General features: G+C 54.1%; 1 protein-coding gene across 3 annotated transcripts in view; it reads left to right on the forward strand.

Annotated features, from left to right (window-relative positions):
• Nucleotides 1-13,353, forward strand: part of SHISAL1 (shisa like 1) — an 87,264-nt gene that overhangs the window by 27,561 nt on the left and 46,350 nt on the right. For all 3 annotated transcript variants that reach the window (XM_033233680.1, XM_033233682.1, XM_033233681.1), the window contains exons 2-3: nucleotides 2,992-3,090; nucleotides 6,892-7,105. In XM_033233680.1, the coding sequence (XP_033089571.1) occupies nucleotides 3,024-3,090; nucleotides 6,892-7,105 (281 nt within the window). In that variant the 5' untranslated portion in view covers nucleotides 2,992-3,023. The remainder of the gene's footprint in view (nucleotides 1-2,991; nucleotides 3,091-6,891; nucleotides 7,106-13,353) is intronic.

The raw sequence follows: 13,353 nt of genomic DNA on the forward strand, positions 1-13,353 counted from the left end.
CAGGCTGGACGTGGGACCAGTGCGACCACAGTGTGCTGTGGCAAGGACACCTGCAGTGTGCAAACCCACATGACCACGGGGTGTGCCTCAGTGCCCAAGGCTGGTGTCCCGCAGGGCTGGAATTGCCACCCAGTCCATGGAACTCCTAAGTCCCAGCCACCGGCTTCAGGCTGCACACCGTCCTTTCCTAGAACCACATTGTCTCACAGCACATCTGTGTAGTGTGCGTTCATCTCTGGAACCATCCCCCAGGACCATAAAGACCTCTCCAGCTGTGGACCCTGGGTCTGGGAAGGCAGAGGTGGGGGTCTGCTCGGCAGATCGGGGGCTGAGGGCCAACCCTGGCCAGGACCCTCATGACCTAGTAGAAGAGGTTCTGGGGAGAATCACATAACAGGAAACTGCTAGGCACCCTTGCCTGTGCTCCCTGAGGGCAGGGACTCACCTTTTCTGTGTTCCTAGAGCCCATCCCAGGGTCTGGCCCCGAGTGCAGGTCAGCAAGTGGGTGTTGAGAGAATAAGTGAATGAATAAATGAATTAACACATGAATGAAGGAAGAGGTGGAAAACTCTAGGCCTCAGCGGAGGGGCAAACTTTTTCCAGCTGATAGAATCATGGCAGGCTTCCTGGAGGAGGTCATACTGGAGCAGCTTCTAAAGTGGTGCAGGATTTGGACTCCTAGGGGTGAAGGGAGGGCACCCCCCGGGGTGAGCAACAGCCCCCCTACATCAGCCAGTACACTCAAGGCTTTGTAGGGAGTTGGAGCAGCAGGAGCAGGGGCCAGGCCTGTGGCTGAGGCAGATCCTCCTCATTCACTCAACAAACCTACCAGCTCTTGGAGCTGAGCCCCAGCCACAGAAGTAGGGCAGCCCCACCCTACGGGGGTCAGAGGAGCTGGAGTCTGGGGACCTGTTTCAACTCTTATTGGGCCTTGGCATCCCCATGTGTAGAATGGAGCATCGGGGAGGCATCTCAGAGGTCCCACCACGCTCCACTCCCACGGCGCGTTTTCCAGGGCTGATCCATAGGACTCCGCAGGAGAAATCCTTTCCTGAGCACTCCCGGATGCTTGACCTGGGCTCATCCTCCCAGGGGGGCCTGAAGGAGGCTGGGAGGAGGCCCAGGCTCAGAGCCATTAAGCAGCTTACAGCCCCCAGGAATGAGCAGGGCAGTGGTGGGAGCAGAGAGACCTGCGGGTAGATGGGAGGGGCCCCTCCCCAGAGGAAGAGATGAGTAAGCTTGAGTAAGCTTTCGTGTTAGGGGCCTGTGTTCTAGTGGCATTTTACAATCCTGACAGTCCCTTCCCTTGTTCTGGCAAACCAGACTTCACAAGGTCAGCACCTGATGTCCCAGCTCCCGCCACGATGCCCATGCTAGAGGGGAGGAGACCAAGGCTGCAGAAGCAGAGCCCAGGCCAGGGCCAGGCCATGAGCGCTGTGCGTTTGGCCTTGAAAGTCTCCAACCTCTGGGAGGCCTGAGTGGCTTTCCCTTCTGCCTGCCCTGAGCCCTAACTCTGCCCCAAGTAAAGCAGCATTCGGAGCTGCCCTGGGACCCAGGGTGGTGTCCCCTCTGCTCTCCCTGACCAGGCTGTGAGCTCTGGAGGGCAAGGCAGCGGCTGGCTGGCTCCTGGGGCCCAGAGCAGGTGCCAGGACAGTCTGGCCAAGCAGAGGGACTTGTTTCTTTGGGCTGCGCGTTGTCTTCCACCATCTCTTCTTTCAGAAATGTGTGGTCTGGTGACAGATCCCTGCACTGTGTATTCAACTCTGAAACCATCCTCCCGGGGGGTGGAGGGCCTCACCTGGCGTGGACAGAATGGAGCGGGCAGGGAGTCTGCTCTGCAGATGGCGGAGGTGGGGCTGGGGGATGGGAGGGTGGCTCAGCCAGGCCAGGAAGTCCTCAGGGTCTCCCACCTGGGTGGGATTCAGGGCTCTCCAGACCCCACCGTCCTCACATCAGACCCCGCCCCAGGTATGCAGGTGAGCTTCCTGGTGTGGACCCAACCCAGCTTTTTCTGGGAGCAGGCTGCACGTGAGAGGCTGTACCCATGGAACACTCCCTCCTCATCCCCCTCCCCCAAGCCCCTGGCACCCTCCATTTTGCTTTTGACCCGATGACAAATCCCCTGTGAGTGGGACTCCTCTAGGTTCCCCGTGTGGGTGGAAGCTCGTGGTCTGTGTTCTGTGCCTCGCCTAGTTCATGAGCATGATTCCCTCTGGGACCCCCCTGCTGTAGCACGTATCATAGTTTCCCTCCTTTTTTGGGAAGTCATGTGCATTGTGTGACGGGCCACCCATCCGTCCCCCGATGGGCACATGGGTTGCCTCCACCTTTTGACTAAGGTGAAGGATGCTGCTGGGAACACGGGTGTGTGTACGTATCTGTTCGAGTCCCTGTTTTCTGCGCCTTGGGATATGTACTCAGAAGCTCGGAGCATTTTAAACGTTCATTTGTTTGCGTGTTGTCAGCCTTCCTGAGTAGAACACAGGGGCTCCAGGGAGGAATCGTTTCTATTTCATGCATTGCTGTGTGCCTCATGCCTGGGAAGCTGCCTGGCTCTGTGCATACTTGTGGAGGGGTTCATGGAGGTCACCATGAACCCCTCCACCTTAGCGACACAGCGGGGGATCTGGGTCCTGTAAGCGCCTCGAGGTGGCCGAGTCAGGCCGGGCATCCTCAGTCCTGCAACTCTGGCGCCTGCCCACCAGCATCTGCCTGCTGGTCATTTCCACCACCTGAGCCATCCGTCCTCCTTTGATTAAGTCTCATTTTGCCATGAAAAGAAAAGGAGGTAACAGTTGGCTTGTGGGGGAAGGTCATTCATTCCAGAAAGGAAATTAGATAGCAGCGTCTCCATCGTCCACACCCGGCCTCTACTCCCGACAAACCCGCTCTCCTGCCCACTGCCCGCCTGCCCGTCCCCCGCTGTGGGCAGCAAAGCCGGTGTCAGGCGAGACAGCCCACACCCAGCCTCTCCTGGCTCTCATTGAACAGGCAGCTCTGGACGGATCAATGCAAGCCAAACGATGACCAGTTGTGGCCAGCAGTCCTGGAACGTGCTCGCCGTCCTCTTCTCGTTGCTGTTTTCTGCAGGTAAAACCTCCGTGGATGCTGGGGGCGGGGGCGGCATGAGGGGGTGTGGTCTCTTCCTGAGGTTCGTGCTGGCTCATGTGGGGTTCTGGGGACACACAGGGGCTTGCCGTTTGTCCTTCACCTTACTGGCACCCCTCTGGCGAGCAGCTAATGTTGGTTGCTGTGTGGCTGGTCTCTGTCTGTTTCTGTCTCTCTGTCTGTCTCTGCTGTGCACCGCAGCCCTGGGACTTCCCATGGGAGCTCAGCTGGCTGCCAGCACCCCTGGGAGAAGCCCTGACTCGCATTCTGTCCTTCGCCCCTGCAAGACAAGGTTAGGCAGTGTCCCAGTCATCCCATCTTACAGATGAGGAAACTGAGGCTTGGAGAGGGACCTGACTCACCTGGAACAAGGCAGTTAGCAGATTCCAGCCCAACCAGCCTCCTGGGCTGTCCCTGGGAGCCCAGCTTAGGTCACAGGTGGGCTCCTCCTCTCCCAGGTACAAGGATGGGCACAAACTAAGTCCTCTGCTCCTCCCAGCTAGAGCTGAGAGCCCCAGTTCAAGGGCAGCTCTGCTCCCCAGCCCAGGCCTGCTCCCAGCAAGGAGCCCCGCTCTGGCTCTCCAGCTTCCTCTCCCTCGGTCTTTCTATGTCTCTGGGTCTCTGTCTCTCGGTGTCTCTTTGTCTATCTCTCTGTCTGTCTCTGTCTCTGTCTCTCTCTGTCTCTGTCTCTATCTCTGTCTCTGTGTGTCTGTGTCTGTCTCTGTATCTCTGTATCTCTCTCTCTGTTTCTGTCTCTCTGTCTCTTTCTGTTTCTGTCTGTCTGTCTTTGTCTCTGTCTGTCTCTGTCTTTCTGTGTCTCTGTGTCTGTGTCTGTCTCTATCTCTCTGTCTTTGTCTCTGTCTCTCTGTGTCTCTGTGTCTGTCTCTGTGTCTGCCTCTGTCTTTTTCTGTCTCTTTTCGTCTCCGTCTTTGTGTCTCTGTCCGTCTCTGTCTCTCTGTCTTTCTGTCTCTGTCTCTATCTCTCTGTCTCTGTCTCTGTGTCTCTCTGTACCTCCTCATGCCCACATGCTCAGCAGGGTCACTGACACCGGCCTGGTGGTTTTCAGCCCCTGCCCCTTTGCTGGGGGCAGCTCAGAGGGAGGCTACGAAGGTGTCTGGGGGTGCTTGGCAGGGCTCCCCGAACAGCAAAGCCAAAGCCACACTCAGGCCAGGAGTCTGGGGGCCACCCAGCTGCCCTCTCCACCCTAGATGCTTTCCATGCTTTGGCTCACCTGGTCCTCACCGCCCCTGGAGGACGGACCCACACTGCCCATTTTACAAATGAGGAAGGTGAGACACTCAGAAGGAAAGTGGCCTCCCTGAGGTCACCGCTTCAGGGGAGGGGCCAGCCAGTGAATGAGGGCCATCCAGATGCAGGAGTTACGTGGAGCTGTGCACACAGGGGTGCATTCATGGTTGAGGCTTGGAGGTCCGAAATGCGGCTGTCTCCTTCGCATTCCTGCTCTGCTGGGGCCTCCTAACAGAGTGTCCTTCGGCCTGCAGTCACACCGTGCCCCACAGCAGAAGCCCAAGGATGCTGCCCTTTACTGCCCCTAGTGCCCCTAGAGCACACACAGCCTCTTTCTCTAGGTGGGGGCTGCGCCCTGCTGTTTACGCTCCCCCAGCCCTCCTTGGAGACCATGAGTCTTTCATCAGTGAGGGGAGGAGGTGAGAGAGGTCACGATGGCCCAGGCAGCCTCATGCCAGGACTCCCACCCTGTTGTCCTGGCTCCCAGCCCAGGGCTCTGTTGGCTCCAGGAAGGCAGCTGGGGAGGCCTCATCATTACCAAATAACCAAAGCCTGTGGCACTGACTGCCCAGCGGTGGCCGGGTGAGCTGGGCGCTGGTAATGGGCAGGAATCTTCCACATCCCCTAACCTCACTGAGCCTGCCCTCCCCAGCCCCCCATCTCTGCATATCAGGCTCCTCCCAGTCCCTAGAGGCCCAGCTCAAAGGCCACCTCCTCCATGCTGCCCTACCACTCTGTCCCTTCCCTCCCTGAGTCCTGTGGTCACCTCATGGGCTGGTCCCACCCAAGCTGGACTTTCTGACCAGCAGCATGAGTGTTCTGGTCCCTCCCCAGCCGCCCACACACTGAGCGTGAGCAGGGGCTCCTCACTGACCTGGGCAGTGACCCAGACAGTGGCCGGAACTGGTCAGCTGCCTCTGCCGGTTGCTTCTAGGCCAGGGGGTCCCAAACCCAAGCCCATCAGCATCCCCTGGAGGGCTTGCCGGGACAGATGGCGGGGCCTACCCCAGAGCTGCTGATGCAGAAGCCCAGTGACCTGAGAATCTGCATTTCTGACAATCCCTCCAGGGATGCCCTCGAGGCCAATCAGGGGCCACACTTTGGGAACTGCTGCTCTGAGGCACGGTTTTCTCCCCTGTACGACGGGAATAAATGAGATGAGTGAGACAGTTGTCTAGCTGGGGCTCCCTTAATAACCTCCACATCGCCAGAGGGGGTCTTGTTCTTTCTTAAGGTTGAGGATGAGAAGGGGGCCTGGAGAGCTCCCCTGGCTCCAAAAAAGCTGAGACCTTTCTCTCACATTGGTCTTGCCCATCTCCATAGAGGAGGGTGCTGTCTTTGGGGGAAGGGGTGTGGAATGTCATGCCCCCCACCCCCAGACAGCCTCAGCACCCCGGTGCATGAAGGCCGCCTGCCCACCTGCCAGCCCAGCCCAGCCCAGCTGGGACTCCCCTGCGGCAGCCCGGGGTGGGCAGGCGGGGAGCTGTGTGGGCTGCAGTCTAATAACCTCTCAGCAGACACAGAGCTTTCAATGCGCTGGAGGAGCTCCTGCAAAACCGCTGCCTTTGTGGTTGAAGGAATGTATTCAGTCAGCAAAGCCCCTTTTCAGTGATACAAATTAGATACAACGAACTCTTTTATGAAGATACTAATTAAGCCTGAGACAGTGGGCTCTAGGTTTTTTCCATTGTTACATTTGTTCAGACTTTCAATCCTGTTTATCACCATCGGCAAGACTCGTAAATACCATCCTGGGTTTGCAGTAGCATTGGTGGCTGAATAGGGGCCTTCGCCCCGAGCAGAGGGGTGGGAGGGCTCCAGGCCAGGGCGAGGCTGCCACCATGAGGTGGGGGTGACTGAGGCAGGCCCTTGGGGACCTTGGGACCTAGGGTACTAGTTTAGTAGAAACTAAGGAACAGAGGGCCTGCTGTTTTTGACACAAGAGGTACCCAAGAGGTCCTTGCACCTATACCAGCCGCCACCCGGGCCAGCCTGGGCTTAGCAACAGGTCCACTATGGCCCACCTGGGAACAAAGAGCTAGCGATACAAGACTGGAGAGGGCCCCAGACTTGGAATCCAGGCCTGAGTTCCATTCCTGCCCCTCCAACACTTTTCAGCTCGGGCAAGTCACCTGGCGTCTCTGAGCCTCAGTTTCTCCATCTGTAAAGTGCGATCTCAAACTGGCTTGGCTGTGTGAGTTAAATGAGATGGGTCTGTGAAGCACACAGTAGGTGCTCAGTCAAGGCTGATTTTCTAGTTGAGTGGCTGCTGCATGTCAAGCATGTTCACCAAGGCAGGAGAGCCAGCCCTGCCTTCCAGGACCGCCCCCAGTCTGGGTGACACAGAGAGTGTAACCAGGGCTGGGAGGCTGGGGGTAATGGGGATCCATAGGTGAGGTTCACAGTGGACCACAAAGGCGTCCAGGGAAGGGAAGAAGCAAGCAGGACCCGAGAAGAGGCCAGCCAGTTCCCCTACCTCTTGGCATCCATGGACTGGCAAGGGACCCCTCTGAGCCTGGTAACTCTGTCTTCCAGTCTTGTCTGCACATTTCCGGGTCTGTGAACCATACACAGACCACAAAGGCCGCTATCACTTCGGCTTCCACTGCCCCCGGCTCTCGGACAACAAGACCTTCATCCTCTGTTGTCACCATAACAACACGGTCTTCAAATACTGCTGCAACGAGACGGAGTTCCAGGCGGTGATGCAGGCAAACCTCACAGCCAGCTCCGAGGGTTACATGCACAAGTGAGTACCACACTGGGGGTGCAACCCCACTGCCTCAGGCCCCAGGCAAGGCAACCTGCCTCCCAAAATCCTGTCCCCTGGGGAGGCGGTTGGGTAACCACTATAAGGTTGGGTGAGCCTGGAAGGAGTCTGGGAGAGTCTTTGGATGACCAGGGCTTTTGGCCCATTGTGCCTTCTAAGCTTCAGCCTTCTGATCTGAGAAATGGACACAGAAGCTGGGCGCAGTGGCTCATACCTATAATCCCAGCACTTTGGGAGAATGAGGTGGGTGGATCACCTGAGGTCAGGAGTTCGAGACCAGCCTGGCCAACATGGTGAAACCCCATCTCTACTAAAAATACAAAAATTAGCTGGGTGTGGTAGCATGTGCCTGCAATCCCAGCCACTCAGGGGGCTGAGGCAGGAGAATCACTTGAATCCAGGAGGCGGAGGTTGCAGTGAGCAGAGATGGCGCCATTGTACTCCAGCCTGGGTGACAAGAAAAAGAAAAGAAAAGAAAGAGGGAGGGAAGGAGGGAGGGAAGGAAGAAGGGACACAGAATACTCACTTTGCAGGGTTACCACATAAGCTAAGTGAGGTTAAGGATGTGGAAAGCTTTCAGGTGTAGAAGGTGCCTGGGCCTGTAATCCACTGGGTTCCTTCCTTCATTTTTCGTTAATTTAACAAATACTGATTGACACCATTGACCCAGAGATTAATCCCAAGCAGTTCTTTTCCTTAAGGTGATTAAAATATGTTTGGATCAGGGGCCTGATTGAGGGGAGCACAGGAGTGGAGAAAGAGAGAGTTTGCTGGTAGAAAAGTAATGAGAACATGCTAAGTAGAGTCATGGAGTTTCAAAACAGCGTGCATTTCTCTATTTTGAGTGAAGCTGGCCATCTTTTCACATGCCTGAGAGACATTTGTATTTCTCTTACTGTGAGCTAGCCGTTTATGTCTTTTGTCATTTTTCTGTTGAATTTTTGGTCTTTTTCTTATTTATGGGTGCTTTTCACATATGAAAGAAATATGAGTTGCAAACATCTTCCCATCTTCTCTTTGTTGAATGTTTGCCTACAAATGTTTCTTCAGTGTGACTTTGACTTTATAATGCTTTTCCTCATGCTTAATTTTTGTTATGTAATCACATTTTATCATTTTTTTTTCTTTTATGGCTTCTGGCTTTTGTCTCATGCTAAGAAAGACTTTTCCTGCTCTGAGGTCATTAAAAATACCACCATGTTTTCTCCTAATTATTTTACATTTTAATATTTTGTCTTTAAGTAGTTGAACTATCTGGAATTTACTTTGATGAAAGTTTTAAAGTAGAAATTAAACTTTATTACTGTTTTTTCAAAATGGGTAACTGGTTATTCCAACACCATTTATTAAATTGGCCATCTCTTTTCCCCCGATAAGAAATGCAAACTTACTAAATACCTTAATATACTAAATTTGAGTATTGAGGTAGAGTGTGATATGCACTGGGCTTCTGTTGTTGTGGTTATACACTAGTACCTCACTGTGTTAACCACTGTGACTTTTAATATATTTTAATGTCTTAGTGGGCTCTTCTGGAGCTTCTGTCATACAAACTTTAGAATCAGCTGTGTAGTAACCTTACCTCCCTGCCAAAAAAATCCAGTTAGTATTTTTTACTGAGATTGTATTGAATTCATAGGTTAATCCAAGGATTGACTTTTTATGATGTTGAACATTTCCATACAAATGTCTTTCCATTTGTTCAAATTTTCTTTCATAGCATTTTAGAGTTTTCTTCATATAGGTATTAGACAAATATTTTGCATTTATTTTGAGTTATTTCTTTTTATGTTGCTATTGGGTCTTTCCTTCCAGTATATCCTCTGAGTATTGTTAAAAGCAATGATTTTGAGATATGAATTTTGATAAAAGCAATGATTTTGAGATAGGAATTTTGCATTCCGTCACCTTACAGAAATTTCTTATTCTTTTTTCAGTTGATTCTCTTAGGTTTCCAATTAGTCCACTTGTAAACAATGATAATTTTACCGCCCTACCTTCTTTTTCTTGTCCAATTGTGTTGACTAGTGCCTCTAAAACAGTCTTTAGAATTGTCAGGCTTCTTATCTTCCTCTGATTTTAATGTGATGCTTCAAATTATTTTCCCAATAAGCATGAGGCTGAGTTTGGGGGCAGATGTCTTTTTTCGTGATAAGGAAAAATCTTTTTGAAAGGGGCGTTTGTTGAAGGGAGGGGGTGGGTTGTGAGTGTGAGCCTCGATCTCTGTCTGATGTTGGGGCTGAAGGACTTTGCCACCATGCTGCATTCACTCAGGGGGAAGCCGCCTGTTCCAAATCTCCCCACCTCCCACCTAGGCCAGCTCCCCAGCCTTTTCCTTCCTCAAACGCACGGGTGCTTCCCCTGAATCTCTCGCCATCTGCTCAGCCCTTAGAATAATTCTGTGTGTGAAGTCACTCAGCAAGCCCTGTCCATCATATCAGGGCTGGAATCAGGTCTGGGATTTGACCCAAGCCTTGTATAAGACAAGGAACGGATTCCCTGAGAGAGGAGGGTAGTGCCAGGACTGGGGTGAGGACCCTGTCATGCTGCAAGTTCTGGCTAAACACCAGACAGGGCTTGGCAAAACATCCAGACTTCTCCAAGGTCTGGTGACTGGTGTCTGGGATCCTCATTTTGAAGCCCACAAGTTTCTATAATCTGCATATTTGCACAGGATTTCACACGGAACACTCCACTCCAGCAGTGCAGGGGGTCCTGGCGGCTGCTGACGAAGAGTTGGGCTGCAGAATAAAGGCCTTCCCCTGGGGAGAATGGGAGTATTGAGGATCAGAATTTTAACTTATGTTTTTAATCTTTAGCCCTAGAAAGTGTTTATGGAGCACATAATATAGCTGAGTCTCTGCGTGCAACCTCATGCCACTGCAGCTACCTGGCAGCCCATCCTCAGCCCATTTTACAGATCAGGAAGGGGAGGCACAGAGCAGTTGAGTCACTTGCCTGATGAAGGCAGTGGTTAGTGGTGGAGCCAGCAGCCAACCCAGATGGTCTGGAATCACTTTAGTCATTCTGGAGCTTCTACCAACAGAGGCAGATCCTACTGAGGAGAGACCACCTGAGCAGGGATCCCACCCCAGCACCACTGGCATTTGGGGCCAGGTCATCCTCCATGGGTGGCCCACTCTGTTCATTGTGGGATGTTTAGTAGCATCCCAATGGCCTCCGGTGTACCTCCTCCCCACCACCCCAGTGATAACCGGCAATGACTCCTGATAGTGCCAAATGTGGGGGCACAGAATCATCGCCAGTTAAGCTGCTGTCCTGGGGAGATCCCAGCCCTTGTCATTCTCCAGCGATCTTCTCGTCACCTGCCCTCTCCATAGCTGTGAGTATGGAGCCCACACAGAGGAGGACGCAGCTCCTGCTCCTCCCCCAGGCCTCTCCTGTCATAGATGTTCCTGCAGAGGGAGGCGTGGTACTTGGTTCTTGAGATCTGACAGTGTTTAAGAAGGTGGGAGCCCCACAGCCTGGAGGAAAGAGCACTTTTGGGCAGAATTCTCTGTAGCCCAGTGGAAGAGCAAAGGGAACCAGGGGAGAAACAGCTAGTGAGGGCAGAGGGTCCTGTCTAGCCTGGGGGGTACAGTAGATAGATTTTCTTCTGAGGCCGTCAAGGGTCCCTGGAGGGTTTTATCTGGCTTTGTGCTGCATGGACCGTGTGTGAGATAAGGCCCCAGAGGACCTCGGGTGTCTGCAGGGGCAGGACCCATGAGGGTGGCCTAGGCCAGACCTCGACCCCACTGAGGGGAGATCAAGAACTCGGGTGGGCCATGGAAGCCTCTTCCCAGCTGCCCAGTTTCAAGAACCGTGGGGAGAGGACCCAAGCCCACGGAGCTGAAGTAGGGCCTGGTATCCAGGTGGGGCTGGACTGGTGGCAGAGGATGACTTGAGGATGAGCGTTGGGGAGCAGGATGCAGGGCTGAAGTCCCGAGTCATTGAATGGATAGGAGAGGGCCTGTGTGTGCAAGGGGACCCAAGTAGAGTCCACCTCTGTGCCTGTCCTGTGCTTTGGGGCCCTGGCCACACGATATCACAGGCTCCTCTAGGTAAGACACGTATGGTGCCCATTAATCCTCACCATGGGAGGAAGAAGAGGCTGGGGCCCAGGCTGGGGAAGTCACCTGTCCCAGACCACATGGGTGATAACAACTGGTGTCAAGATCTGAGGGGCTCTGGAGCCCTGGTTCTGCCACCCCTTGGTGCTTCTAGAAGGCCAGGATTTGTGTGTCATTGGGGACTGCACCAGATCCCAGCTAAGAGGCTGTATGTTCCAGTATCCTAGACAGATTAGCACTCCCCAGCAGCCCGTCTAGATGGACCAGGCCAGTGTGACTCCCGGAAGGGGTTTTGTGCAGATGCAGGAGCTCCTGGTCCTCCCTCATCGCCCCTCCTCCCCCACCCCGCCCCTCCACAGCCCTCCCTGCTGGCAAATCAGCCAGAAGGCGGGGCTGGTGACAGGGAAAAGGAGAGCGCTTCTGATGACTTATTTATTTGTATTTTTCTGGAGGAACAGAATGGTTTGTTTTGGTTCTGGCTGCCTGGCAGGAAGGCAGAGCGAGAGGAAGCAGCCTCGCCAAGCCCACCACCATGGCGAGATGCCCACTTCCAGCCACATGGGCCATAGAGAGACTGCAGAGAGAGGGGTGGGGCAGAGGCCCTGACGTGATGAGAAGTGTACTGCACTCCTTCCCATGCCAGGGCACCGCCAGACACCAGCAATGGCAACTCCGGCCCAGGTCCCTGAACAATCTGTGGAAGCCTCTGTGTGGGGGTCATGGTGGGCCAGGGTGTGCAGGGGATGTGGTCAGTTCTCTCTGGGGACAGGGAAAGTCTCTTGGGAGGAGGTGGCTGGGAGTGGCATCTTCCACAATGCATGGGCGTTCCTTTACCAGGCAGATGGGCCACAGCGGGTGGGAGGTGGGGAGGGACTCTAGGAAGACAGAACAGTGCACCCAAAGGCCTCAGCCTGTGCAGGCATGGACTGTTGTCCCTCCCTTGTCCATGTGTGAAACTTCTGAGCCCCAAAGCTTTGCCCTTCCCCAGGGGAAGGAAGTGAGTGAACACTTATGAGGACTTCCTCCAACACAAGAGGCCTGACTCACGCTGACACCCTCCATCTGTTATCTGTGAAGGACCTTCCATTAGCCCCGTTCACTAGGGCTGAGGCTCAGAGAGGGTGAAGCTCTGCCTGCAGCCACACAGCACACAGGGGACACAGCAGGGTTTGAGTCCGCCATGTCGGTCATCCTGGGCTTAGTCATGCCGAGGGGAGGAGCACCCTCAAAGGCCCCGGGAGCCTGAGAAGCAAAGGCTTCCTTTTGGCTCATACTCTGGGTCCTTCTTGGGCTCTTGTGGTTCTATGGATAAAGCATTCTGTGACAAGGCCAGAGAAGCAGCCCCCGTCCCGGGCAGGATGGCCCTGCCGTAGAGGGAGAAGGCAGTGGTGAAGCCACACACGTCGTGTCTCTAAGCTTCTGTTCAGAAGTAGCCATAGCATTTTTGCTCATGTTTCACTGGCCAAAGCACGTCACTTGTCCACGCCTGTTACCAGTGGGGTGAGGAGAGACAGAGGGATCGACCCTATTGGGAACACCCTCAGCCAGGTGCAGTGGTATTTTGATAGTAACAGACTCTGCTTCACCAGGTATATCCAGGCCCAAAGCCCACACACCGCCACTGCACTAGACAACCTCGATCCTGCTATGTGACCTTGGGCAAGGCACTTCGCCTCTCTAGATCTAGACCTATTAAGCACTCTCTCTGTGCCTTAATCACACGAGCCAGCATTCCTGGGGTCTGTCTCTCTCCAGGCCCTCATGTTATCTCAGAGCCTCACAGTTACATCATGAAGTAGGGGGTCTAGGTATCCCCATTTCACAGACATTTCAAACTGAGCTTCAGTTTCCCAAAATAACACAGACAGAATTTTGCCAAGCTGGGATGTGAATTCACACAGCCCTGACTTCTTGCGCCCACACCTTGGTCGCCAGAGCCATCCACCTTGTCTCATGGACCCGAGGCCACTCCTGCCATTGGGCTCCATATACCCTTTTTTTTTTTTTTGAGATGGAGTTTCCTTCTTGTTCCCCAGGCTGGAGTGCAATGGCACCATCTCGGCTCACTGCAACCTCCACCTCCCGGGTTCAAGCGAGTGCCCTGCCTCAGCCTCCCAAGTAGCTGGGATTACAGGCATGCGCCACCACGCCTGGCTA

The sequence above is a fragment of the Trachypithecus francoisi genome, unplaced genomic scaffold (genome assembly GCF_009764315.1).
Source record: "Trachypithecus francoisi isolate TF-2019V2 unplaced genomic scaffold, Tfra_2.0 Lachesis_group14, whole genome shotgun sequence".
NCBI classification, from domain to species: Eukaryota; Metazoa; Chordata; class Mammalia; order Primates; family Cercopithecidae; genus Trachypithecus; species Trachypithecus francoisi.